The sequence below is a fragment of the Coffea arabica genome, chromosome 7e, assembly GCF_036785885.1.
Source record: "Coffea arabica cultivar ET-39 chromosome 7e, Coffea Arabica ET-39 HiFi, whole genome shotgun sequence".
NCBI classification, from domain to species: Eukaryota; Viridiplantae; Streptophyta; class Magnoliopsida; order Gentianales; family Rubiaceae; genus Coffea; species Coffea arabica.
The window spans coordinates 7059227-7085303 of NC_092323.1; the positions used below are offsets into that span (position 1 = coordinate 7059227).

General features: G+C 37.3%; 3 protein-coding genes across 13 annotated transcripts; all 3 read right to left on the reverse strand.

The window, feature by feature from the left end:
• Positions 1-1396: 1396 nt before the first annotated feature.
• LOC113702454 (kinesin-like protein KIN-8B) lies at positions 1397-9723 on the reverse strand. 4 transcript variants are annotated; one of them, XM_027223672.2, is made up of 16 exons: positions 8886-9723; positions 8706-8777; positions 8396-8512; positions 8159-8247; positions 7229-7373; positions 7037-7132; positions 6013-6104; positions 5255-5356; positions 5020-5166; positions 4793-4943; positions 4009-4071; positions 3696-3932; positions 3368-3472; positions 3176-3289; positions 2312-2875; positions 1397-2180 (listed from the first exon to the last, which is right to left on the reverse strand). In XM_027223672.2, exons 1-16 carry the CDS (start codon positions 8931-8933, stop codon positions 1926-1928), a joined length of 2397 nt encoding a protein of 798 aa, XP_027079473.1. In that variant the 5' UTR covers positions 8934-9723; the 3' UTR covers positions 1397-1925. The 4 variants fall into 4 exon arrangements, with proteins under 4 accessions (XP_027079473.1, XP_027079472.1, XP_071916346.1 ...); XM_027223671.2 differs by having other exon boundaries at positions 1397-2198; XM_072060246.1 differs by having other exon boundaries at positions 2004-2180; positions 2275-2875.
• A 1811-nt stretch (positions 9724-11534) lies between these two features.
• On the reverse strand, positions 11535-20089 carry LOC113702087 (probable starch synthase 4, chloroplastic/amyloplastic). 6 transcript variants are annotated; one of them, XM_027223064.2, is made up of 19 exons: positions 19567-20089; positions 19008-19041; positions 18849-18927; positions 18624-18752; positions 17736-17946; positions 17358-17492; positions 16594-16698; positions 16286-16384; positions 15919-16048; positions 15434-15484; positions 15217-15327; positions 14373-14482; positions 13996-14164; positions 13525-13592; positions 13283-13334; positions 12525-12638; positions 12150-12211; positions 11970-12066; positions 11535-11859 (listed from the first exon to the last, which is right to left on the reverse strand). In XM_027223064.2, exons 1-19 carry the CDS (start codon positions 19668-19670, stop codon positions 11740-11742), a joined length of 1980 nt encoding a protein of 659 aa, XP_027078865.1. In that variant the 5' UTR covers positions 19671-20089; the 3' UTR covers positions 11535-11739. The 6 variants fall into 6 exon arrangements, 4 of the variants coding, with proteins under 4 accessions (XP_027078865.1, XP_027078864.1, XP_027078866.1 ...); XM_027223063.2 differs by having other exon boundaries at positions 13283-13354; positions 13525-13611; XM_027223065.2 differs by lacking the exon at positions 16286-16384 and having other exon boundaries at positions 13283-13354; positions 13525-13611.
• A 134-nt stretch (positions 20090-20223) lies between these two features.
• On the reverse strand, positions 20224-25322 carry LOC113702088 (uncharacterized). Of its 3 annotated transcripts, none has more exons than XM_027223073.2 (11): positions 24918-25322; positions 24773-24809; positions 24044-24119; positions 23713-23957; positions 22861-22978; positions 22334-22414; positions 22105-22222; positions 21460-22007; positions 21158-21297; positions 20845-20931; positions 20224-20652 (listed from the first exon to the last, which is right to left on the reverse strand). In XM_027223073.2, the coding sequence occupies exons 3-11, from the start codon at positions 24065-24067 to the stop codon at positions 20541-20543; spliced, it is 1473 nt and encodes a 490-aa protein (XP_027078874.1). In that variant the 5' UTR covers positions 24068-24119; positions 24773-24809; positions 24918-25322; the 3' UTR covers positions 20224-20540. The 3 variants fall into 3 exon arrangements, with proteins under 3 accessions (XP_027078874.1, XP_027078873.1, XP_027078875.1); XM_027223072.2 differs by having other exon boundaries at positions 24773-24839; XM_027223074.2 differs by lacking the exon at positions 24773-24809.
• Between the last annotated feature and the right edge of the window lie 755 nt (positions 25323-26077).

Consider the following 26077-nt stretch of genomic DNA (forward strand, 5'->3'; position numbering starts at 1 on the left):
CAGTGGCGGAGCTAGGAATTAACTTTGGAGGGGGCGAGTCTATAGCAATGAAAGTAAAATATATTTACAAAAAAAATATTGTGAACATATATATCACAAGATTAGAAACTTGGGGGGGCAAAGTGAATTTTTTGATCAATTTTTGGGGGGCAAAACATAATAATAAAAATTTTTTTACTTAGAAATTTTTTTTTAACAATTGGAGGGGGGGCGGTTGCCCCCCCTGGCCCCCCCCCTTCCCTCCGCCCCTGATCGATTCTTTCTTGGGTCGCGAACAGTGATTCAATTGATAATGAAGAAAGAGAATTCTTGATTCAATTCTCTACCTTAACGACAGAATAAACTTCTTCATCTTGAAAATGAGAAAAAGAAAGGTAAACATTTTACCTTGTATTTATTCGTTTGTCAACAAAATTTTTATTTTTTTGTCAGTAAAAAGTACTAGGATTTTTGGAATAATTCAGTAACCAAAAAATTATTATTTTTAAAACTAAAAGAATGAATTTAATTCTATTTCATATTGATTACATCAACTCAAGAGATGATGAAATTTTTCTATTTCATAGAAAATTGAAAATGGATCAATTTTTAAGTGTATTCCGATTATTCCAAACTTTTATTACTTATTTATTTGTTTGTTGAACAAAAAAAAACTTTTTGAATTTCCAGTAGAAAGAGATTTTCCTAAGGAAAAAACTTTTAAAACTGTCCAATATCTCTTCCTTTTTCAAATATTTTACGAATACATTTTTTTGATGAAAAATACACTTTTTTAATGAAGAATTTTTTTTTTGGAATTGCCATTTAAAGGGAATTACTTATTGTTCTAACTAGATGTGAAAGACATCTATTGTTCAAAATCAATCATTTAGACTATTTATTATCGAAATAATAATAATATCTTTCTAGCTGGTTTGGAAGAATTAGGAGATTCTTTAGAAGAAATATGGTTCTCCTTCTGGCGGCAACATAGTTGGTACCGCTGATGGGGTCAAATCAATATCTTCACCACTTTAGAATGTGAGAAAATATTGTGATAAAACCTTTATTGATATGTTGCGATAAAAGAAAACAGATTAATCCAAATAATCAAAACATGAAAAACGAGTGATTCGGTAAATGTTTTTGGATAGGAGATTATTTAAAATATTATCAGAATAATTATTGTAGGACTTTTTACGAGATATATATGAAATAAAATGGTGAATAGAAAGATAAAGATTGTATTAAAAAATGTGTTTGTGATGCAAATAAATATTTTTTTAAAAATGATTTCTGCCTAAACACAAACACTAGCATTCCCGTTCATGTTACTGATTCAATAGCAAAATAAGTAGTGGTAATAGTTTGTTGTGACGATTTGTAACTAATGCTAATAATGACGCCTTCAGGCGCATAATCAAATGCATTGTACATATGAAATCTGTAAGGGAAGTAGCCCATAAAAATTGAAGCTGCAACTCGAGTGGCAAAATATTCTTCGAGCTTTGCAACAATGTTTGTCAAAAATTCTACGCTAGAAGAAACCACCCACTAGATTTCTCCGTTTTCTGAACGTAGATGGAAGTTTGAATGAGCGCCTTTACCGCTGCTCCATTACAGATAACTCGGGCTGCTGCTACTACTACCCTCTGCCACATATATGTACAATTAAATCCCATTCAAAATCACGAGCCTACGTAGTTCAGGAAACATTCTGAAACAGAGAGAAGGTAAAAGAATGATTTGAATCGCAGGGAACAAGAAAAGGGACAGAATAAGGACTCGGCTGTTTGCCATTGGCTACAATCATCTCTCGATGGTCCTAACTCCTAGTATAGTCAAAATTATGTACAATCCTCGGGCGCAAAGACATGAAGAGGAGGCTAAGAGATTAGGCAGTCGGTATAAAGTTTATTGAACTTTGGAGAGATAAGAATCAACAGTCAGGGACTAAATGAACTTTTTCTCGAAGTAACAAAAGAAGGTAGCTGTGATGTCTCTGGTAGATTAGAGGAATTGGCTTTTGCAGAAACAAGTTGAGGACCGGCAGGAATATTCTCAAATGGCCTATTTCTAAACACATTATACATGTCGCTAGCACAAGTCATATTGGTTCTTCCCTGGGTGTCCTGGCTAGTATGCATTCCCACTCCCAGAGTTGCTTGATTTTGTTGACTGATAGAGTTTGTCCAGATATCCTGCGAAAGATTCAATAGCTACTACATGCAGTTACAAAAATAAGAAAGGAATGGTATTATAAAAAAAAAACGCAAACTATGTAAAGGACATAACTTGTGTCATTTCAGGTTGGTGATTAATTGATAGATACCTGCTCCTGCCTACTATTGCTGTAAGGCGAGACCATGGTTCTCATCTGTGGGAATGAGTTACGCAAATAAAGAGGAGATCTATCAGGGGTGCAGTACTGTGAGTTAGGCCCATTTCCAAACCAGTGCTGACTACTAAGCCTCATGTATGCTGCCGGTGAGTGATTGAGAGACATGTAATAATATGAACTATGATGCTCCTCTCCGCAATATGTACCAGGCACTGTCCAGTTGTCCTTGGAAAGTGACCTGACACTCAAGTTTTGGTGTTGTGGAAAACCACAGCGTGCTCTAGTGTGCAACTTATTATTCGTGGAACAAGATGAAGGTGAGTATCTTCCACATCCCATATCTAATGAAGGCTGATAGTATCTTACTCCAACTTGAGGCGTTGGCATATAGTCTTCAATTGTAATCCCTTGTTTCTCGGTAAGCTCCAATAACTGCTTCTCATCAAGTCCCAAACTCAGCAGCAGATTCCACATATTCCTCTGTGCTTCCCTCTGGCTGCAAATAATTTGATCTCTCATAGCCATTTCAAACTGGAGCTCAGTGTTTGCAATTCCCTTTACATATCACAATTCGAGGATTGTTAGGTACAGCAAACAAGTTCCCAGGCCCAGAAAAAGCCCTAACAATCATTGGCTATCCAGCATTCAAAATTCCCAACCAACTTGTGCCAACCAATAAGCGAAGTTGGAGAAATACAAAAAGGGCAAACCCATTAAGCATGCTTGAAGAAAGGTACCAGCTCGACAAATACTCAAATAACAGAAGCTACTAAGTCTAATTTATGAAGAAGGAAAATGTTTCTAACATTTTATGTTGTGATACGGAAGCTAAATGATGCATGTATGATGTAATACCAGGAGTCTGTATTGACTCAGAACTCGCAAATAGGTTTTGTTGCCATTGTTGCTGATTGCATCTTCAATCATTTCTTGTAGCTGATACCTGCGCTTCTCATTTGCTTCAATTTCCTGCAGGATAAAGACTTGTTAAAATAAGAAAGCTACAATAGAAGGAACCAATTTACAAAAACAGCTATGTATGGTCACCATCTGGTAATGGACACCAAGTTCATCATTGTCACGGATATTGTCAAGAATCACTTGCCGCCTCTGTCTCAAAGCCTGCACAACTGCTCCATCTTTTTCAATTTCCTGTGATGCAAATAGGAACTCATTTGGACATGATTTTCTGGCATATATGTCTAATCTCAACAGTTAATCTGGACTTCAGATGCCTTTGTATCCGCAGGAGGTTTGGAATTCATCCTCCCAGAATGACAGAAGAGGGGATTTTTGTTGACAAGGTCACTGGTAGTTCACCTACTTGTTTTGGAAAATGTTTTTGAGTGTAAAATAAACTCTCACTTTTTTCTACCTGCTGTTTTGCAATAGCATCATCAAGTTGTTGGAGTTCAGTGCGGTTATGAAGGTTAGTTTCCTCCAGTTCAAATAGAGCCTTCTGCAAGTTTATCCTTTCCTGAACATTTTCACTGGTTTCTTGGCTCAACCCATCCAACCATGACATTTCATCATCCACAGATTTCTCAGCAGGCTTAGCACTCAGTTGAGATTCTTTTTCTGATAACTCCTTTCTCAACTGGCTCACTTCATTCTGCAGATATTTCATTGTACATGGAAGTGTTAATACCTGACATAATACTTTCATGTTGGTATATCAAGCAGGTTACCTGTAGAGTGTCGATCATCCTTTGGTAGTCTGACACGTGTGTATTTATGGTGCCGATATTTTTCTGACATGGGTATGGACAGATTATCAAATCTATGACCATGGTTGGAAATTGCGTCAATTGATTAAGCATTCAGGATACCATTAGACAAGGAATGAGGAAAGAACCCAATAAACATGATGAAACCTTCAAGAAATTAAAGCATTGTCATAGCATGTTTTGGAGAAAGATACCATGCAATTATGGTATTCAAAAAGATATAGGACAACATGAGGACCCAAAACCGCAACTTGCTTTCTGGAACACAACATACAATCTCTGAATGTAATTTTATTTCCTTGGAATCACTTTTATGAAAAAGATTCAATTTGCATGCCTCATAAGGGCTTCTTATGCGGTTTGGAGATACCACTAACATTCAGCAATAGTTCTTAAAGTGAATCTTTTAGTGAAAAATCATCAAATTTATTAGGGAAGTGACTCTTTGACAGCTCAGCCGCACACCCTTACAGGTTTTTCATATGATTCCCCAATCCTTAAGATCACCAGCAATAAAGCTTAGCACTCTGACCATTTGATGGATCATTGCCAAGATATTTGTGGTCAATCATTAGTAAGTTCAAATATGAATCCATAATCAAAGGGTATTCTATGTAAGTTCACCAAAACAAGAAGATAGATTCTGTCATCTCCTCATGCCACAAGAATTTCTTGATGCAATGAGATTTAAATACCCCATCTTAATTTTCCTCAAAACAAATGTGAACATATATACGAGTCTCACCTGGATGTGTGTCCGGATTTCTTTTGCTCGGTCAGCATACTTTAACGTATTAACTGTGTGGTGATACTGACTATCGGCTGGTGATACTGTAGCAATCATTATTGTTTGGGAATTACCGCTCAGACCATCTTTAAGAATCCGTGTCAATTTGCTGGAAAGGATTTACTGTTAGATATAAGAACAAGAGAAACCATAGAACCATGAGTCCATGACAACTGAAAGCATACCTGTTTCTATAAGGAACATAAGCTAGACCCTTTTTCTGTTGCTTGCCAAGGGCATTTATGCAGTTTGCTAGTGCAAGAAGAGATCGATTAATATTGGCACCATCTCTCAACTTTTTGCCTCCGCTATTTGTTTCAGATGCTCGTTCACTGCATAAAAAAGTTTGCAATGATAAGTAATTAACACCTTTGAGTAGAGCAGGATACCTAAAGTGCAAACAAACAGAAGGAACCAAACCTGCCAGCAAGATCGACAAGGGAAAGTTTTCCCCTAATGACCTGATTGGGATACTTCTTACTCTGTTTCCTTGTCACATTTATCCCCAAAACTGCATGTGATCTGGCCATTGAAAGCTAAAATTAGTTCGACACAAAACTCAGATGAAACATATTCTACTCAAATAAGTGAAATAACAGGTGACACAAGACTCTCCACTACATAATTGAGATTTTATGCTTCACTATACCAGACAAGGCCCAGTTCACATACTAGTGGAAGTGTTAATTTCCCAGAATTACTTAAACTAGAGAAATGTTTATTTTAAAAAATGTTGGTATATAGTTAAAGGAATAACAAAAATTAGAGGAAAATTAATGGGCTTAAATGGAATCTTTGTTCTCAATTACTGCTGATAAAACCTTTGCGATAATCACCCAAAACGAAGAATAGCTGGACCCAAGTTTCTCAGTAGAAACGGAGAGAGAAATTTGGCACTCAGAAATCTGGACGCTACAGGGTTTAAGAAGAGTCAACCAATTCAGCCATAATCCCAGAATTAAAGAGCGTTCTTCATGCTTGAAACCCCTAAAAACCCTGTCAAAGTGAAGCTTTCTTATGGCCATAAAAGGCCTGGGCTAAAGTACAGTTAACCATATATCTATTACTCAGAAAATACAAAAGTCCTGGTTCCAGTCAAGAACACCATAACATGCCACCAGTTAACAGACTGCAGCAACTTAATTCAACTAGATGCACAAGAAGAATATATTGCTAACCTGGATGAAGTTTCATTAGCTTCAGTGCTTTCAGTTTTTCTTCTACTGTTCCCCAAATTCAAAAGTTCTAGAATCTTATCAGCTGAGTTTACCTGGAAATGACAAAGAAGAAACTTAGGAAATTACACACACACACAGAAATTACAATGTTGTTAAGGCCTGTGAGTTGTCCTATTGTACAAAGTAGATGAATCCAATATTTATATGCACAAAAGACTAACAGAAACCACATAACATCAGATTCAATAGCAAAAGGATGGTTACTCCTCAAGACTTGCGGTAGTTCTGGTCAATCTAATTATAAGGCCATGATCCCCAAACATACCAAGACATATCAAGAACTATAGGGAATTTTACTAGCTAGGTTTGAAAAATTCAAAAAGGAAATGTAAAATCAGTAGCATGTTAACGTGTGAAGTATCAAACTGAAATATTTATTGGGCCTACTGTCTTAAGAGTCAAATCGAGCAAAGAATTTGGAAAAACAAGAAAAGGTATAAGCATAAGAACAGAGCAGAACATGAAGCTGCATCCTAAATTGAAAACTGTGACTTTAAGGATAAAAGCGTACAGCTGCTTGTGAATGTTTCTGCTCTTGACAATCCACAAGTACACGGATAAGGCGAGTACTAAGACTATTTTATTATGTCCTCAGCTCTAGCTGAATGTTATACTTGGCGTGAGTGACAACCCATTACAAAAATCAAAATTGGAAACAACTGGTATGGTTGACTAAGCCAAATTAAGAAAGTGGAAGTCATAAGAGCAAATGAGTAACTGGAGTGAAATAGAGTGCTGATACCCTTTGTCCAATAGACCAGCTTAATGATACAGTTTTATACTTTGAACATACACTTCTTATACACATACATGAGCGTATCTCACACATGCATAAATGCATAGTTTATACTCAACACTTAAAGCAGTAAATATATCGAATACTCTGAAAAAGATCCTGACAGTCGTAAATGCTGGCATCTAGCATGACACTATGACCTGAGTTTTACCCTAGGAAAAAATGAACCTTGATGCATCTAAGGCCAGCAACAATTATTCCTTGCTCTGGGTCTTCTCTGAGTTCCAGGTGACCTGATGACCTTTCAAGCAAGTCATAGATAACCTGTACATTTTAATTGTCAGACATGGACCAATATGATTAATCATAAAAGTCAAAATGAAGATCTTTTCTTTTGTTCTTTACATATGGGAACTCTACCTCATTGTAAACTTCAAGATAAGAACAAGTAACTTCAAATTGATCGCAGCTATTATCTTTCTTTATAAGATCAAAAATTGTTTTAAGACTGAGAACCATAAGTCCAGGGTCATCTTGAGTCCCTACCATTGTATATGTTTTACCGCTGGAAAGAAAAAACCATATTAGATGAAGAAAAAAATTCACAAGGTGCATATTAATCACACAACCAAAAAGAATAAAATCTGATAAGATCCTCTTGTGATGATATGAGAAGATGTTGCCTACCAATCATTTGATTGCAAAATACAGGTGAACGAAGGGCAACAATATATGTACCATTACATAAAGAACCAAAGGAGGGGAGAGAAGGATGAGAAGCTGAGCGAATAGGAGAGGACAAAGTTTAAGGTCTTAAACCTACATTGCTCTGGAAAAGATAATGACAATGTGGCATCTCCAAATAAATAATTAATATATTATTCCTTCAAAGGTAGGCTACAACTAATTGCAAGACTCTTGCATTACTAAAACTACTCTTTTGGTATCATGCATTTTGTCACTTCCATTTCTTCTGCCAGTTATAAAATGAGAGAGAGGCAGTGATACTACTGCAGTTGGGGTGAAAAATTTTTTGATCCTTATGAGAAAAGTTTGAAATGTTCACGAGGCCTCTGTCAGTGATACATAAGGCCTTGAGATCAGAATGTCTTAGGCTACCAGAAAATGCACAGCAAGTTATTAGTATACCTATACCTTACCATGTGTTAACATGCATTTAATTCCCCTCACGAAACTAACAAATTTGAAACCAAAAGCAAAAGAGAAACAGGCAAGACAAATAAAATCATGAGCTTAAGAAAGCTATCAATCTATCTTGATATTTCTCAAAGTGCAAATGTGTCTGGTAAGCTCCACTCACTGGCTACTTGCAATGCTTTTATTATGTACCTTCCTGTTGAACCATAAGCAAATACAGTTGCATTCAGACCTTGAATCACCCCAGCTATTGTAGAATGTATGCTTCTTTGGTATACGTCCTAAAATAATGCAAAGACTATATTATGCAGAGGAAAAGAAATTTAAATATTGCATATTTGAGCTTTCTAATGCCTTTCAAATTTCATCAGAGGGCTATGTTATACCACAAAATAATTGAAAGCTACATAGAAGTTAGAGAAGACATACCAAATTCGTTGAGATAGGGGCGAAGACGTAATCAAAATTATATCTGCGTTCTTTAGTTCTATTCTGTATGCGATCCAGATAGTCCTTTGATAGGTCAGGATCCAAAACAAGTACTTCCTAAAATTTCCATAGTTTTCATTACCGCGCATTACTTAAAATAAAAGTACATGACATAAACTGAATTACTCAAACAAGAAGTTAAACTAGAAACTGAAATTCCCTAACATTCCACCAAACTATAATCTGATTAATTCCGCAAAATCTGAGCAGAAAGTAAGCACAAAATCATAGAGCAGTAAAACGAATATACCTTATCGTTATGAACTCTAATTATATTTCGGCCACGATCTCTTTCTGTCAATGGCCGACATTTCACAGCTACCTATATTACACACAACCATACAGAAATTCAACAATTCAGCAAACTAAAAATGGTGAACTGCAATTCCGGTAAAACGTGGCAAAGACCAAAGCAGATAAATAAGCAAACCGTGAGAGTCGTCGTCCTCTTGGCAGCTGGAGCTCTAATGCTTGGCATCTTTTGACACCATTCAGCTAAGAATAATACTCCGCTTGAAACTCTCAGTATCGACGATTCTACACCAGGAGGGAAACCGAAAAAAAAAAAAAAAAAAGAGCCAAGTACTACTGAAAATTCGTGCTCTGTGGCGGTAAAAAAAAAAATTTTTTCCGGTTCAACATATGCTTCATGGTAGTGTAATCAACAGCGAAAATGATTATCTAAAAACTTCTATCAGCTGAAAATCTCCGGTTATTTCAATGAGCCTTATTTAAAGACAAAACAAGGTTGTTTCTACAAGAAAACGACAACGTATTGAGGACCTTTGTGCAGAGTAATTCGAAATGGCAAAACGAGGACGGGTGAAGGTGATGAATGTAATAGAGAACACGGTTTAAAAATTAAAATTAAAGAGAAAGGAAGAGGAGTATTATTATTATTATAACTCCTGCAAAGTGTTTGAATATTCAAATCTTTCCAGCTTTTGAATATTTGTAGGAGTAATTGTTCTTTCTTCCATTTTTTTTGGGTATCGGTAACGGCAGCGCAAAACTTTCATTTGCATTGAATGTAGCCGCAGAAAAATTATAATACACTAAATTAAAAGGCTACATTTCGATATCAGGATAAGAGGCGGGCGGGTAATCCAATTGCAATTTTGTAATTTGCAAATGGTAAGCTGAGTGTGTAGAAAGAATGAAGACAGAAATTTTGAGGGGAAGTTGGTGGTGGTGGAGTGAGTCCCTTGTCCGTGTTGGTTTTTATCATTTATGGTGTTGCCGTTGACGATCCCATTCTGGGGTTTCGGTTGAGGTGGCCCTTTTTGTGATCGTGGCCATTTGTTTTGTTTTTTTATTTGCTTTATTAATCGGGAAACTTGGATAAAATCAATCATTTTAATAATCCATTAGAAAATTAAATCCAGATCTTTTTCTTTTTTTTGGGCGAAGTATTATATTTTCCACATTAATCACGAAGGAAAGAAAAAGATTTCAAAACTTTTCAGAAATTTTATTATCTCCAAATTAAAAAAGCGAGGTTTCCAAGACAGAACAAACGTAACTTTCATACCCTACCCTAACTAAAGAGTTACCCAAATTGTAGGATACCTCAGTCCTAACCGCACATCAATCAACTTCGCTTTCGCTCGTTATCCAGAAAAGGTGCAGCTGTATGACTAACCCTTTTGGTGTTGGTGATGCAGTAAATTGACAGTTGAAATCCAAGTACGTGAAACAGAAGACAGCATCAAATAAAAAGAGTAGGAGAATGACGTGGCAAGAAGCCGCAATTTTACGTAGGCCGTAGACAATTCCCCATGCACGTCACCCGTCTAATACTCTACTATTAACTCATGTTAGCTCAATTGACAAAAGAAAAGATGAATTATTTTTTCGATTGTGTGTTGGAATTTCACAACCAACATGAGGGATTTATTGATTTATAGGTTTTTCTATTGTCATAATTAATTACGGAGTGAGGATTCTGTAGATAGAAGGGTATCACCATCAACTTTAACATAAATTAATACAGTCTATTAGATTGATGTAAGAAATATCCATGTTTATTGATTTAAAAAGGGCAAATCCATTTTTTTCTTTTACAATGACGTCAAATAGGTCCAAAAATTTTATTAGCAAAGGGGGAAAAGAAGTGAAATAAAATAAAAAAAGGAAAAAAAAAAAAAGAAGTGCCAATGTATGATGAGGAGGGAATATATAGAACTCAAGAGGCTAATTTATATTGAGAAAGTAATATTTTTATGCAACTAAAGAAGAGAATTTTATAAAAAGTCTAGGGATGCAATTATTATGATTCGAACTTACAAATATTGAAGAGTTTTAAGACTATTATGTAATTTTATCAAATTTGAGGGAGGAAGAGGGTAATTGTCCGCCTTCGCTCCTATCTATGTAACTCCGCCACCGGCCATATCCATGGTCTCGAAGCATGTCGTGATCGATGGTGATGGTGGCTGAAAACGAAATTACCCAAAATTTTATTCCAAAACATAAAGAGACCGATCTACTTTAACATGGTAACATGCAAAAATTCAAGCACTGCTCCGAACTTCGAAGTTACTGGCAGGATAGAGTTTACTGCAGTAGCCGTATTGGTATGATAGACCACCAAAAATATCGAAGGTTTAAGAGCAATGAGGGAGGGTCCGCCGAATTATAACCCAAGATGGAAAAAATGGCAAAGCGTAAGGATTGGTGATGACAATCCGCCGTTGGCTGCCTTTCTAAGAAAAGAACCAAAACTGTATTTCATATCAGTGGCCGTCCTGTCTGGAATTTGTCATTATTTGTTTGGTAGGATTGTACTGTGATTAATTATGACATCACTCTGAAACCTCATTAACGTTGACCCTGCATGTTTTGCAGCTGTTCTTTCGCTGTTTTGGTCAGGTGGTCCAAATGGTGATAGACAGTAAACAATACTGGACTTGCGCTCAGACTGCCCATGCTTTTTCATGAGGACATTGATTTCCTTGGGCCAGGTCCAGCTAAACAGTTTTAAAGGCTACTGAAAAAATTTTAGTCCACGAACCCCTGTAGCAGCTCAGAAATCAGGCGAACAATCAGAGAGGAAGATTCCACTCTTTGGGACATCTGATAAAAGAGAAATTTCGGACATCTCAGAATAATTAAGGAGCGGCAATCATCTGAAAAATAAACAATGAGACGGACAGGAGTGTTTAGTTTATGAGCACAAATTGCCAACATGCCCGTGAAAGTTTATATGCACAAAAACAGAAAGCCTCCTTCGATCTCTCCATGGACTTGCGTATGTACAGTTCGTCAAGAAACGACCTATTACTTCATAGATTCTTTATTGCTGCATATGCCGAAACATGAATATCACAACACTCTGCATCCCACGAGAAATCCTTTGCCATGGCATCTGTGATCTTTCTGTTCCACTGAGATGGATCCTCCTCCTGCAAACAGGAAAATAAGAAACTTAAATATCTTTGAAGGTTTTTTTTTTCAAAGCTTTTTGAAGAATTCTGAAGCTGTGAAACAGGAAAAGTTTAGAGGGAATGCCCACGATTTCATTGATTGCTTGGCTTAATGACATATTTCCAAAGGAATTTCTGATGTACTTTGAAACTTCTGGACGCCCAAAATCATGATCCGCAAAATTCCTGTTGAACCAGTAATTGCATAAACATTTTTCAGCTGTTTGACAAGCTAAAAAGCCAAAAGATATAGGAGTATTCAGACTAACCCGAATTTGTCATCAGTAAAATTTAATGCAACAAGTCCAGCTCCATATTTTATGGCCTTCAGCTGCATGATTTACCCCAGCACAGAAAAAAGCTTCAGCATTGTAAATACCCTTTTGTCATGAACGTATAACCAGAGATGCACAGGGAGATAGACAAAGTGACCATATAGGCACAATAAGCTAATTTAAGAAAATTTGTCAAGAAGGGTTATCGGGAGAAACCAAAAAAAAAGAGCCTTGGCTGCTTGAAAAATAAACAAGTCTATTTCAGTTGAGATAACAAAGACGAAATAAAAAGCAATTCTATGCAATAGTATTTAATAAAAGAAAAGGTAAAGCTCACCAATTTTAGTAACAATATTGTAGTACACATACCGGTACTTGAAGCTCTGGATCGTCGAAAGATGGGCACAAAATAATGTCGCATCCAGCTAATATCAAATGCAGTAAAGGTTCGTCATATTTATCAATAAACTTCACATTTCCATCCTGCATAGAAGAACATATACTAGATGATTTGCAGATCTCCTTTATTGGATCTAACTATTAGTCATATTCGTTCCAAATCAAAACACAAGTTTGCAGCAATGAACTTCTTTAACGACCAGGAAACTAGCTTTTAGCTGAAGATCTTCAACCATAAAGAACACAGAAGCAATCTTTTCAAGCTTCAAGTCAATCATTACAAATGATCTCCAATAAAGCATAACACTTAATCAACTTCAGCTAAACCATTTCAACTTTCAATTTATCCAAGGACAGAAAAACTTCATCTATACCATTTCAACCTTCACAGAATAAATCATGAAACTGCTATGAAACCACCACCATGACAATCATAACAGAAGGTGCTGCCTGTATCCATACGTAAACATCTGCCAGCACACAACACAGCTAAGCAATTGGAGACATGAAACAGTCAAGAATGGAAATGGAAATACGGGGCATGACATTAAGCCATAGCTAGCAGTTTTCTTCAATAATTCACCATGAACTACCTTAAGCCATAGTTAGCATTAAAATCATTTTGAAGGTGTTTTTAGCAGGAAAATTTCTATTTCTCCCCTAAAAAGTAAAGAAAGAGTGGAACCAGAGACACCAGAAATATTTAGATAAAGACAGGTGCAAAATACCTTGAGTTCTAACAGCAAAGATTCCACTTCTCTTCTTAAGTCTGGATTTTGGCTACACAACATGAAGACAAACTGAAGAGGATAATAAGAGAATCAGACGTAGGCAATAAATAAATATAGAAGATGATAAAAGGACTTTGACTGCTCAGAAGCTGATCAGTTAGTTATTCAGCATGGTTATCTGCAAGTACATTAGGATAAGCTGTTAAAAACAAATAGAAAAAGAAAGGTTCAGAAACAACCTGAATTCCCTTTCTGGAAGCCATCCAAACAAGAGTCTTGAGGTTCTCCAGGTAAACATCTGAAACTTCTGTTAACATGCAACCAACCTGGAATTACAACATTTCTATTTTTGGGTTGGTAAGACTTCATATGCTGTACAGGATACAAAAAATTTTGTGGAAACACAGATAAGTACATAGAATACATGCGAAAGGAAAGACATTTTTAATGTGCATGACTCTCCAGAAAGGTTGCTGGAGGTCGGCCTCACAGATGCTCTTTTACACATAACTAAAGGTCGTCAAGGATGAAAATGCAAAGATTAAACTCTGCTTTCCTCTTTATCTTTCAGCATACTCTATCGCTGGCTATTCTCCCAGGTGAAAGAAAGGTCAGTTCACCTACTCCCGAGATTCCCCCTCTCCCGAGATTCCCCCTCTTATCTTTTATTATTGGGGACACTTCAAGAATAAGATTTTCAATGTACTTACAAGAATCATGGAAGCATTCTTTGTTAACCCAAGGTGCTTCTGCAATGAAATTTTGCATACAGATTTCCCTTTCATATCTTCTTCACTGTAACTTTCTGGAAGAAATTTGTCCACTGAAGGATCCCAAACTGACTTGTCAAATCCATAAGGAGCAATCAGCAGCTTGTCCCTTCAATCAGAATCAGGAGTAAGGAAATGTGAGGACTAGATATCAGATTACCATGACCATGAAATAAATAATGATGGGTACAAAGCTTAGATTCTAAATTACATTTAATTGCATCACCACATCTGATGTTCAACAAAGTTACAAACACCATGCCTATTTCAACATTTTAAGGTCCAAGTTCAAAGAATGCCTCGATGGTATTACTTACTTGTGAATGGCTAAGGTGGGTTCCATTCCATGACCCAATTCAGTGATGAGATGGGCCTTTGTTTGCATGGATGCAATCACTATCACTTTATTGGAGTAAACAACTCCACCCTGAAATTTAGCAAAGAGAGTTCAAATCAAGTTCACAGCAAATTCAACGAAGCATAAATGCAACATCAGTACTTTGCAGTGCTTTCAATAATCACAAGAGAACCCACATTTCCACTATAACTGGACCAGTGGAGAACTACCTCTCTCTCTCTTTCTCTCTCTGATTTCATCTTCCCCACTCTGATCTCTATCAGTAAAGCACTTTAGAAGAACAAATTGGTGACCAGATATTTTGTTACCAATAAAAGAGATACTGCCTGTGGGATTTTTAACATTTACATGGGTCAGAATTCTTTGAACATTAAGACTCTGGAAGCTAGCAGTACCTAGTAAAATACAACTTTTAATTCATATCTGAGTTCATGCGATAATCTTCACTTCCAATTATTTGATGATTTTTGGTTGCTTAACATTATTCTTTTCCTTTTCAATGTAGAGCAGTAAATGCAGATGGCACTCAGCTTTTATCCTCAACTGGAGCAGATTTAGCAAATGTCCGGGAAGAGAGGGCAGGAGAAACACCTTTTTCCCTATATGAGCACTTATATCACAGAAACAATGATTGCACCTTTGCATGATGCTCTTCCGAAGACTAGCATTGGCTTGATCTCAAACCTTGAGATCAACCATGCATCCAAAATAGCAAACAACACCAATAAGAAAGGACCTACTTTCCCGTAGAATTCTTCCAGAGCAAGGTAATGTGCCCAGAAGCTCAGAAAGGAGGAGAATACCTTCAAAATGTTGACCATATGAGTCTTGTTATTATCTTGAAGGCGATCAGGACGATGTAGTCTTGAAGGATCAAGTCCACACAGAGCAAGCTTCTCAGGTCGTTGAAGACACTAATGAAAAAAGAATCATCAGTATAATTGCTACAAACATGGAGATAGTGCAATAGCCATCCCACAATTCAGATATATTTTACATCTGCTAAGCATAGATACATGCCTGTGAATCAAAGCCCTGGCACGTCAATAATATTCTAGTACCTTCGAGTCCCTGTGTAATAAAAGCTCAGAACTGTTAAGGTAACATCATGAATTAGTAAGCCTAATACTTAAGCTAACTTGTTATAATTAGTAGTACAAACAGACCATAAGACTAATACAGGGAGGGGGGAAAAAAAGAAAAAGAAAAAGCGTATGGTCCATTCAACCAGGAAACATAAAACTGGAAGCTTTCCAACGCCAGTTTTAGCTGTTTTAACCTAATACAAATGGATGAAGTAATAACAACCTACGACTCATGCAAAAGAATCTCTAGTTCCATGTTCATATTCCTAACAAATTAAAATAACATTTTGTTTACTCCATTCACAAAGCAAGACGCACCACAAGAGTGCTACACATAAATGTGTCACCTTCCCAAAAAAATTAAACTACTTTATTTGTATTCCTTGTGTGGTCTCGAAGAGAGGGAAGAACCAATGAAACCTGATTGACAAAAACGTCCCAAAATAGGGGCCCAACAATTGATGTTTCCCAATTGTGTATGTGAACAATATCGGGCTTCTTTCCTGATTTCACTAGATAATCCAGCGATGCACGAGAAAAATAGGTGAATCTAGCAGCATGAAGAAGTTGTTAGAAGACCACAACAAAAGCTTATGATTGTAATTATCCATGATACAAAATAAACAAGAAATGATCAGCTTATGCTCATGTATTAGGGACAAAATGAAAATATTAGGGTCAGAAATAACAGATTTTCCAGAAGAAGACTTCAAGCTACATGAGTGTGTCACCATTAGAAATGCTCAACATACAACCAAGTGAACAAATATTGGAGATGTCTACAAACCTTTCAAAGTCATTTCCATATCCATATACTCTCTCATGACTGAAAAATGCTGAATAGTAGACTGGTTGTATAAATGTAACTCCAATGCCAAAGACAACCCTGTTTTCCAATCACTTAATTGATAAATAAGAGACTAAAAGGGAAAGAAAACTGTAGCTTCTGTGTGTCTGTATATTGTTTTGCAGAATTTCTTTAGCTCCCAATAAACACAACCCCACTTCACAGAAAGACAACTAAACAAAGACAAACACCACAATTCCAACAGACAACACAATATAAGATAAAACACCGCAAAAATCCATACTCACCCAGTCCAGATTCTGTTTTTATGCAATTGACCATTAAAAAATGAATAGACTTCTGCTTCAACTTCTCGAAGACCTTGAACTTCGTCTAAATTTAGGCATGCATACCTGGTTGAAGCATTATACCAAGAATCAGATGCTTTCAGATGAGAATTAAGAGCAAGCAAAACATAAGTGCTCCTTTTTCATTGTAGAAACTGCATTACTTAAAGTGACATCGTCTACAAGTCGGTGCTTGTTCAACCACTCTGTTTTAGGTCCTAGTGATGAAGAGATGCAACAGGTTTTCTACAGCATGAGTGCACTTAATCAGTTATGATTCCCTGTTCTGGCCCAAATAAATTCACATATGCCAACAAGGACGTAAATTTTAATCTTAGTGCTGAAAGTTGCCAACTGATCGCAAGGGTGATAAACTTCATGAATATACTTGTGCAAGGGTACAGAAACCAAAAGTCACATGACACGATTTTTTAATGCAGATAGAAATGTAATTAATATTTAATGCTATTAGGAACCTAAAGCAAAGACCAAAAAGTTGTTGAAACAGACATTTAAGTAATCTAAATTGCAAAACATAACTAGAAGTTGCAAAACATAACTAAATTGCAAAACATAACTAGAAGTTGGTCTACCTTCTAATCAAAAGAATGTCTCCAGCAATGGATAAAGGAGGTTAAATGAAGCTAGTCAATTATTGTTTTACTTGAACATCCGCAATAAGAAATGTAAGCAAAACTTAAAAACTAAGAGAATGCTGTGATTACTTGGGCAAAATGACCTCGACCACATGTCCCTTTCTCTGCAGAGCACAGGATAGTCCTGTAACATAAGATGCCAAAGATCCCACAGAGACCACTGGTGCCATTTCAGCAGAAATGTGAACTATGTGGAAACCCTTCCTGGATTTGAAAAAGATGAGGATGCATAGAAATCAAAGAATAGCAAAAAAAAAAAGAATAAATGATTAGGGATAATATATATTATCCCCTAGGTGGATGTCTTCAATGTGAAAGTGGCAAAAAAAGGGAGAAGGTGGAGGTCCTATCCCATATGGGGAAACATTGTAGATGTGAGATGCATGGCTTTTGAAAACAGGAATCCAAGAGTTAGAATTAGACGCAGGATCTAGAAGAATACCTTACTTTTTACTTTTGCTGGAAAAATGGCGCAATTCCACCAGAAGTTCAGAATCTTTCTTGTGCGTGTTTTGAAACAAATTAGCTGCTATACTCATTCTTGAATTCATGACCAGCCTTCTCAAGTCAGAAGCCTCCGCATTATCAATCATTCCACTTAGAACCATTGAATCAATCCTAAGCAGCAACTCAGAGCTAATAGAAAGTGTATCCATTTCTGGTCACAAGATTAACAAACTGCATTAGAAATGTTAAAAACTTGAATAAAAAGATATCCTGAGAACTCATAATGGTTCATAACAAGAATAATCAAGCAAGATATCCGACAGAGGAGAAGACTCCATTTGGTTGGTCGTTAAACGCACTCTGAAACATTGATTGAGAAAGTTACTCAAATAAAGCACCAGAATATATGTTCATGTGGAAAGCAGTTTGAGTATCATCCCGCATTTAATTGAGCATCTTTATGAACAGCACCTACTTCAGACATCTAACCCTTCTGTCAGTGGTCCTCTCTTGAATAGGCCATTCCTAAACCCATCAAACTGATCAGAGATGGTCTACCCAAGCATGACCAATTCTCTAGCCGGGGCTCTGGGCTGTGTTTAGGCTGCTCAAAATTATTGTGGATCTAGCGGGTCTAGAAGAGCAGAATGAAACCAAACTTGCTATGTTGCCTCAGTTTCTACGAGTATAACAATAATAATGAGCATGTGATGTAATGACCATTCATGGAATACAAGTGGAGAATTAGTTTCAAAGTTTCATATGACTGCCAAACGAACGAGGTCAAAACAAGTTTTACGAGAGGAAACTTTTCAGAATAGCAGAGAACCAAGTATTAATCCTACAAGGATTGTAAAACAGAAATTCAGGCTTTACAGCTATAATCACCTTTTTCGGTGTTCAACAGCATTTTGGCCTCCAATTGCTCTATCCTATCAAGCAGTGCCGTGTTTTCCCTCTTCAGTTCATCCAGTTCTTCCAATGCCGTGAGTCGTTGTTTATTCAAATACAATATATCTGAATTCCGAAGCGAATCAGAAAATTAAGATAAGAAAGAAACCAATATGTGGTACGCAATTAAGGATAGCAAGAAAAAGAATAGCAATTGAGTACTCTGTTGTGCTTCTGTGAAGAGTTGCCATATATCATTCTGCTTCTCTTTTGGTTCATGATCCATAGACTGCGGAAGATCCTGCAAGGGAACGAGAAGCAGTCATTTTTCTAGCTACACTTTAAATCTTTCACCAACTCATGCAAGAAACAATTTCTTACCTTATGGACATCCATGTCATCATGTCTTTCCACCCTAAATTCCACAATGAAACGCAGCAAGTCACGTAACTTAAATAAGGATGCAAAATAGTAAACAAAAGAGAAAAGCTAAAACAGACCAATATTTTCAAAAATAGAAAAAGAAGAGAAGGAGCTCCTCCAAAATTACGTCATTACGTCATTTTCCCGGGGGGGGGGGGGGGGGGGGGGATCAACTTAGTGCAGTGACTGTATAAGAGCCCACCAAAAGCTGAACCTTAGGTGTTCTGGAAGCAATCTCGAAGTAAATTAATTACTATTACTTAGGCTGTACTCAAGTTAACAGAAGCCCCAACAACTAATCACGCTCTCGCGAACTTGTATATGCATACTGTATATCGATGCTTAATCCTCCAGAATATGTTAATGTGACGTCCGCATATGCGCTTATATGAACGTTATCAACATGTATGATGAGTGAATGAACGTACGTGTGTCTGTGTGTTTGTGAGAGAGAGAGAGAGTGAGAATCTATATCAAGAAGGGAGTTTGACGAGAGAGTGGTAGTAGTAACAAGTACCCCAAGCAAGAGGGAAGCCGAGCACCAAGGGGCTTGCGCTTCGTCGCACAGATTTTAGGCAAAGGAGGAAGCTTAGATAGCGGAGCATTTAACAGCAACTCCATGGCAGAGCGCCAGACCGCTACTATATTTCATTTATTCCGACCCTGAGAGACGCAGCCATGGGAGATGGGACTACTGATATCACCGGAAGGTAGCTAATTTGTTTGGTCGGGACGTGGACATGTTGGTCACGTGAGTTTTGATGACATGGCAGGTCGCTCATCACTTCATATCCCAGACTTTATGGATAACATGGCTGCATCGTGGATCATGGATGTAATAAATGGAGCAACAAGTGCTCCTGCTTCCTCGATGAAGAGAGAGATATATCCGATGTTATGAGACACGCGTCGCTGCGCCGAAAGGGCCACTTTTAACAAATTCAATTACTCTCTTGAGAATCCAACCAAATCAATGCCAAGAAGTTTGGTCTTCCCGTGATTTGATTCGTGCAGAAACTCGGATGGAGATGCTGCTGTAGGACTTCGGAAGCTTTTAACAACTAAATTCCGCGCATCTTGCCCAGTACATTCCAACCATTTTCCAGCTCCCTCACAACGTTCCCAAAAAATAAATAAATAAATTTAAGGGCAACATAGCAGGGCAAAGAAGGACTTGCAAAGAACAAGTAATTCTGAGGATAAATATACACCTGATCAAATGATTTGCTACACCAGGAATAAGGGACCCAAAAAAGAAAAAAAGGGGAAAAAAACCTTGTAAGTCTATCTTTTGACAAAAATCATTCCTAATAACTAATAAACAATGGAGCCCCACATCTAAACCACCACGTCGGGCTTACAGATGAAATAAAAAGACTAGTAGAGAGCAATTTTTCTCCACCCTCTTTTCTCCTTCCTCTCGCTTCACATACTTGGGCTTTCAGCAAAGCAACAATTACACAATTCCTGTCAGATTAGCGCATTTTCTGGTCATCGATGGCTTAACTTGCGTTTTTTGGCTTCCTTGTGCAAGCGCTCCCTTCTTTCTTCTTCTTCTATCTTGCGAAGCTCTTCTTCATCCTCTTGCCGAGCAATCCTCGCACTGAACAGTCAAAAACCAAGAAAATTTGCGGTTGTCAACCTCAACAATTGAAAAACTAGAAACCCGTACCAGCGGGAATAGGAATTCTCAAAAGAAAACCATGGTAATACATCTTTATATTCATCAACCACTGGCAACTAAGAGCAAGAGAATAAAAAACTAGAAAGCATGCTATTTCAAACGCCTACTAACCTTCTCTTTTCCTCCCTCTGAATGTCGTCAAAATTAGCCTCCATGTCACTATCATCGTCAACATCCTCATACCTACTAGGATTATATCTGAAAGAATTCACACATAAATATCAAACTGATATTTAGTCACCCAAACATAGAACTTCTGGGCTTGGGATAACGTAAGCCCGTAAGAAGGAGGTATCACAAGGTAAGTCTCTTTATCCAAATCATGGCTTTGAAAGAAAATGTTAAAAGATATGCAAGGTAATAAGACAATCTAATAGCAATTGGACGAAAATTTTGACAATAGAAAAGGACAAAAAAAGAATACCCGAACATATTCCTGATCATACGCAAAGCAGTTTCAGGATCATCTTCATCATCTTCATTGTGTCTTACGGGCCTCTTCCTTGGGCGTTCACCTCTTGAAGCATCCCGAGCTGAAGGTTTTGGTGCTGGTCGCAATACTTGCTATAATTTGGGACAATTAAATAACAGCAAAAAAGTTAGCCACCCAGCGTCTAGGTTTTGAACTACAGAAAATCAAACAACTTATTCTTAAATACAAGAATGCGGTGCACCAGGCAGTTGACATACAGCATTATTTCTTACTAGAGATAAAGAGTAACTGACCTTAGGTTTTAAGGGTGGGATGGGTTGTTTTGGTAATATCTTTGGCTTTCCTGGTGCCTGGTGTTCCTCCTTCCTCGCAGAGGACTGCTTTGAAACAGAAGTCTGCACTTTTGAAGGATTTGGTTTGTGAATGCCAGGAGCAGAGGTTCTTGCAACAGGAACCGAAGCCTTCTTATCTGACGTACTTACTGAAGGCTTTGGTGGCACACTCTTTGACACCAAAGGCCGACCTGGCCCACTACCATTACTGATGGGCTTTGTTGGCACACTCTTTGACACCACAGGCCGACCTGGCCCACTACCATTACTGATGGAAGGCTGTTTTCTATGATCTGCTAACGCACCATTATTTCCACTGAGATGTTTCCCAGACTCTACTGATGGCCGAACCAGCTTATCCCTGGAACCAAATTTCTCTGACCCTACTTTAGGCTGCATTCGGTTAATAGCAGCTGTAGGTTTCTTATCCTCGCGACTGCTGGAAACTTTTTGTCCATTAATGCTTAAAGAATCTCTGCTTCTTTCTGACAATTGTGCAGAGCGCGCCTCTTCAACATGATCAAAAAACCTGTATAAGTTTTCCTCATGAAAGTACAAGTAAGGTTTGATGGAAACTGCTAGATACGTCAAAGAGCAGCAATGTACCAGGTTTTTGGGCAGAAATACTATGAGGAACTTTTTTTGGCACAGGAAGCTCAGCATCATCAGCTAATAGAAATGAGTAATCCCTGGTATTTTTTAGCATCTCGACTTTCTTTTGTAGCTGCGATGATAAAATTTTCAGATGCAAAGCCTCCCAAATAAAAGAGCACAACAGCACATCATACAAGCGAAGGGGAAAGAGGAAGCATAAATGCAAAAACCAAAATATTACCCCATTTGTAACTTTTGGTCTGGGGCCAGCACCAGCTTGAGACTTTGACACAGATGAGGCTGAACCAGAGCTCTTGTTTCTCTGCAGGGAGATCCACAGCATTAATTTCTTAAAGAAGGATACGGAAGAAAATTTTACATCATCAGCAAAGTCACTAATATGCACCATATCAGTTTAGTTCACTAACAGTTGGTTGTATACTGGAATCTAGATTTAGTAAGCTACCATAGAGTACAAGTCATGTGCAACTAGAGGCTGAAAATAAAGGTTGCATTTCCATTCAATGATGAGATATGTCCTTCAACACATTTAAAAGTCAACCTTTGCTCAATCCGACATGAATTATAACTTCGATGGTCTTAACCCAAACTATGGCAGAGCCATCTCTGTTAAATTGTATGCTAATCATTATAAAAGCCAACCTAGAAGTTCCTTTTAGGATAGGTAATAACCATGCACAGCAATTTCAAACACTAGGAACCAAAGTCAACACCAAGTTCTTAGCTGAACAATCTTTCTCCACATACACTTTGATTAAATTTAATGACTCTAGCTGCCAAATCCGGGTTCTCAAGTAATGACTTGCTTTCTTCGATCACTCTCTGAGCAATAACTGGTTGTGAAGGTCCAAAAAAGGAACCATAACTGCACCACAAGAAAAATTAAATTAAATTAAAAAAAGATCAGTTAAAACCTTGCAGCTTGGAATGTATTTGAATCTTCAATATTGGAGAGCAAGTGAGAAGTGTAAAATCATTGAAACTGCCAAGAGATGCACAATTACAGTAGGTGTCAAGAAATACATTGATCAATTATAATTTATTAGTAATTAAATGCTAAGCAAAGATCAACAAAAATAAACTGTAGGATCCCAGCATTCGTCAAGTTCAGAATTGCACCAATTTCTTGCATTTCAGTTGTTTTGTGCACTTTCCAACACAGTACTTCAGTCTTTCAGTAAACAAAGTAGTAGCAACAAGGAACCGATGGCGACTAAATCAGATACACTGCAACAATTGGCAGATATCCTAACTTTGCAGTTGAAAAACTCCAATATATAATTGGACACATACGTCTCTTATTTTGCCAATTCTGTTCATTGTTATTTAAAGCTCTACCTGTTTAAATTCTTGAAATCAGAGAATACATGCATTCCAGCAAAATTATATCATGCCTACATTTATTTCTATAGTCAATGTAAGAGAAAAATTTTAAAACGAAGGATTGTCTCCACGTTCTGTACCAATTTGCAAATTTTCCTGTTTAAGTAGAATAGGAAATCCAGTGGTAAGTAACACTCCATCATTACAGTCTGCTATTAATGTTAGATGTTATGGCAAGTATATCAAAACTTCCATTCCCAGAAATATAGTACTTACGTATCCTTTGAGATCACATCCTTTGAGATCACATTCTTTTTCTCACGAGAACTGCCATTAGCAGTTCCCAATTCCTTCTTCAACTTCTTTCTTTTCTCTTCTTTTAATCGTTGCCTCAGTTCAAGATAATTCAACACCTCCTTAGCGGGCTTAGGATCGTCTTCCTCTTCATATTCATCTTCACCAGCATCTTTCTCTTCTTGCTCATCACCATCCTCCTCATACTCGTCTAAATCTTCATACTCCTGCATTAATAAAACTTCATTGAACATGCTACACACATCCATTAAAGCAAAAGAAATGTGAAGGAAGTCAAGGCGAGCTTTCATACATCATATCTATCATGTGCTCGCATTGCTGCATGAACTCACGAGGCAAGATTTTCCAGACGCTTGCTCCTTAAAAACCTGAAAACAGCAATGCCCAATCAGAGTAAATAAAATCAGGGAAAGCTGAATTTTGGAGAACCAACACCAAGAAACCAAAATGTTGCATACAAAAAAAGAATTAAAACTTCCGAGCTTCTTATCCGTGTAAAGGACATAACAAATTCCACAATTTTGCATATACAACTTATCAAACCGTATTCAGAAAGGAGACTATACCAAAAACACCACCTAAATTTGACATTTTCACTACGTGGATAAATTTCAAAATTTCAAAATTGCAATACTTGAACAAATTTCTTGGCCTTCATCAGGTAAAAAATAGAAATACTTATGAGGTTAAAAATGTTCTGCAATCCTCTCACTCTAAATCAGCCGTGAAACGAAAGATTCCTTGCCACTATATCATTTGCGCAAGGAATCCGAAAATTCAATTTCAGTCAGAAAACCAGAACATAGGTCCAAAACCCTAATTACCGATAAGAAAGTTGACAATAGAAGTATTTTTAAAAAAAAATCAAATCCCAATCAGCATTAGATTTCAGATCCATGATCAAGCGTTGACGTACCCAAAAAATTGATAAAGGAACAATCGTGTGCCTCTGAGTCGATCAAAACCAATATAAAAGCCCTAAATTCTCTTATAGTTTGGCGGAAAAGAAAAAAGTCCAAACCTTTTATCTAAATCAGTCGGTTTCAGGCAATGCCCAGCTGAATAAAACCCCAAGAAAGAACAACGATCTACAATCGGTCAGCAAGATGAGAAGCCCCATATGAAAAATCAAGAGGAAAAAAAAGAAAAAGAAGATGAATCATTACCTCAATTGATCCGAAAAACCTGAAAATCGGGTGGAATTGATCGAAATTGAACAAACGTGAGCAAAATCGAATCCAGATCCGAGGCGGCGATTGCTGAGAGGGGAAGGAAAGGATGATCGTAGAGAGCAAGAAGGCTTCGCCGAAGCATACAACATAGAAGACAAGATAAAGTGTGTAGGGCTAGAAGAAGGAGCAACGGAAGGACCCAGAAACAACGGGGATTCATGCTAACATGCGCATGGGGCGTGGTAAATAGTAGCAGCTGCAGCAGCACCAGAAGCCCAAACCCAAACCAGGGTTGGGTCTGAGACCGACTGTGGTAATGGTAGTTGGACATTTTCAGTTTTGGAGTGCGCGGGTCGACTCGTGCTTCGGACACATGTCTGATTGGATTTGACTCTTTGGGGGTTTCTTCGACAAGTAGTAGTGAATAAATGGAGCCTATGGCGGTTGCGGTAACGGATGGAGTAATGAGAATTATGGCCTCCGTTGACTGTGTCGTGTTTTTCCTAATTATCACAACCACTTTCCCCATCTCCTGCCGCAGCATCAGGACAGGATTTACAAGTGGCAGTAATTCCGAAAAAATTTGTACTCCGGGGTAAAGAGGTGGTAGTTATTTCCAAAATTACCACAAAGTAGGAGTAAAATATTATATTCAAAAAGAATAATTTTGATGGATTTTTTAGATAAAACTTTTTAGATAATCACTAGAATAGATTCAATGGTCAATGAAGTGCATTTTTCCGTTGTCATGCTCAGGGTTTGAATCTTGAATTTTGAAATTAAGAAAATAAATGGTGTCGACTGATAAGTACTAGGGTGAAAAAAGGATATTGGGAGATAATCAGTAGGGTGAAACATGTATTGTGGAATTAAAAATAGGAAGGGTGTCAGGAGATAATCAATGTGGTGAATTTGGATTTTGTAGTTGAGAATAGGAAGGGTGTTGAAAGATAAATCACTGGATTTGCTTTAGCGATCAGAAATTGAGAATAGGAAGGATGTTGAGAGATAATGGTTTTAGAATTTTGTGGCATGGTGATTAGTAGTTGATAATATGAAGGTGTTGGGAGATAATTGCTCCGTTTAGATTAGCTATTTTTTGGTGTGTTTTTCAAAAATTTTACTGTAGTAGAGTTTTTATATTGTATTTTGGA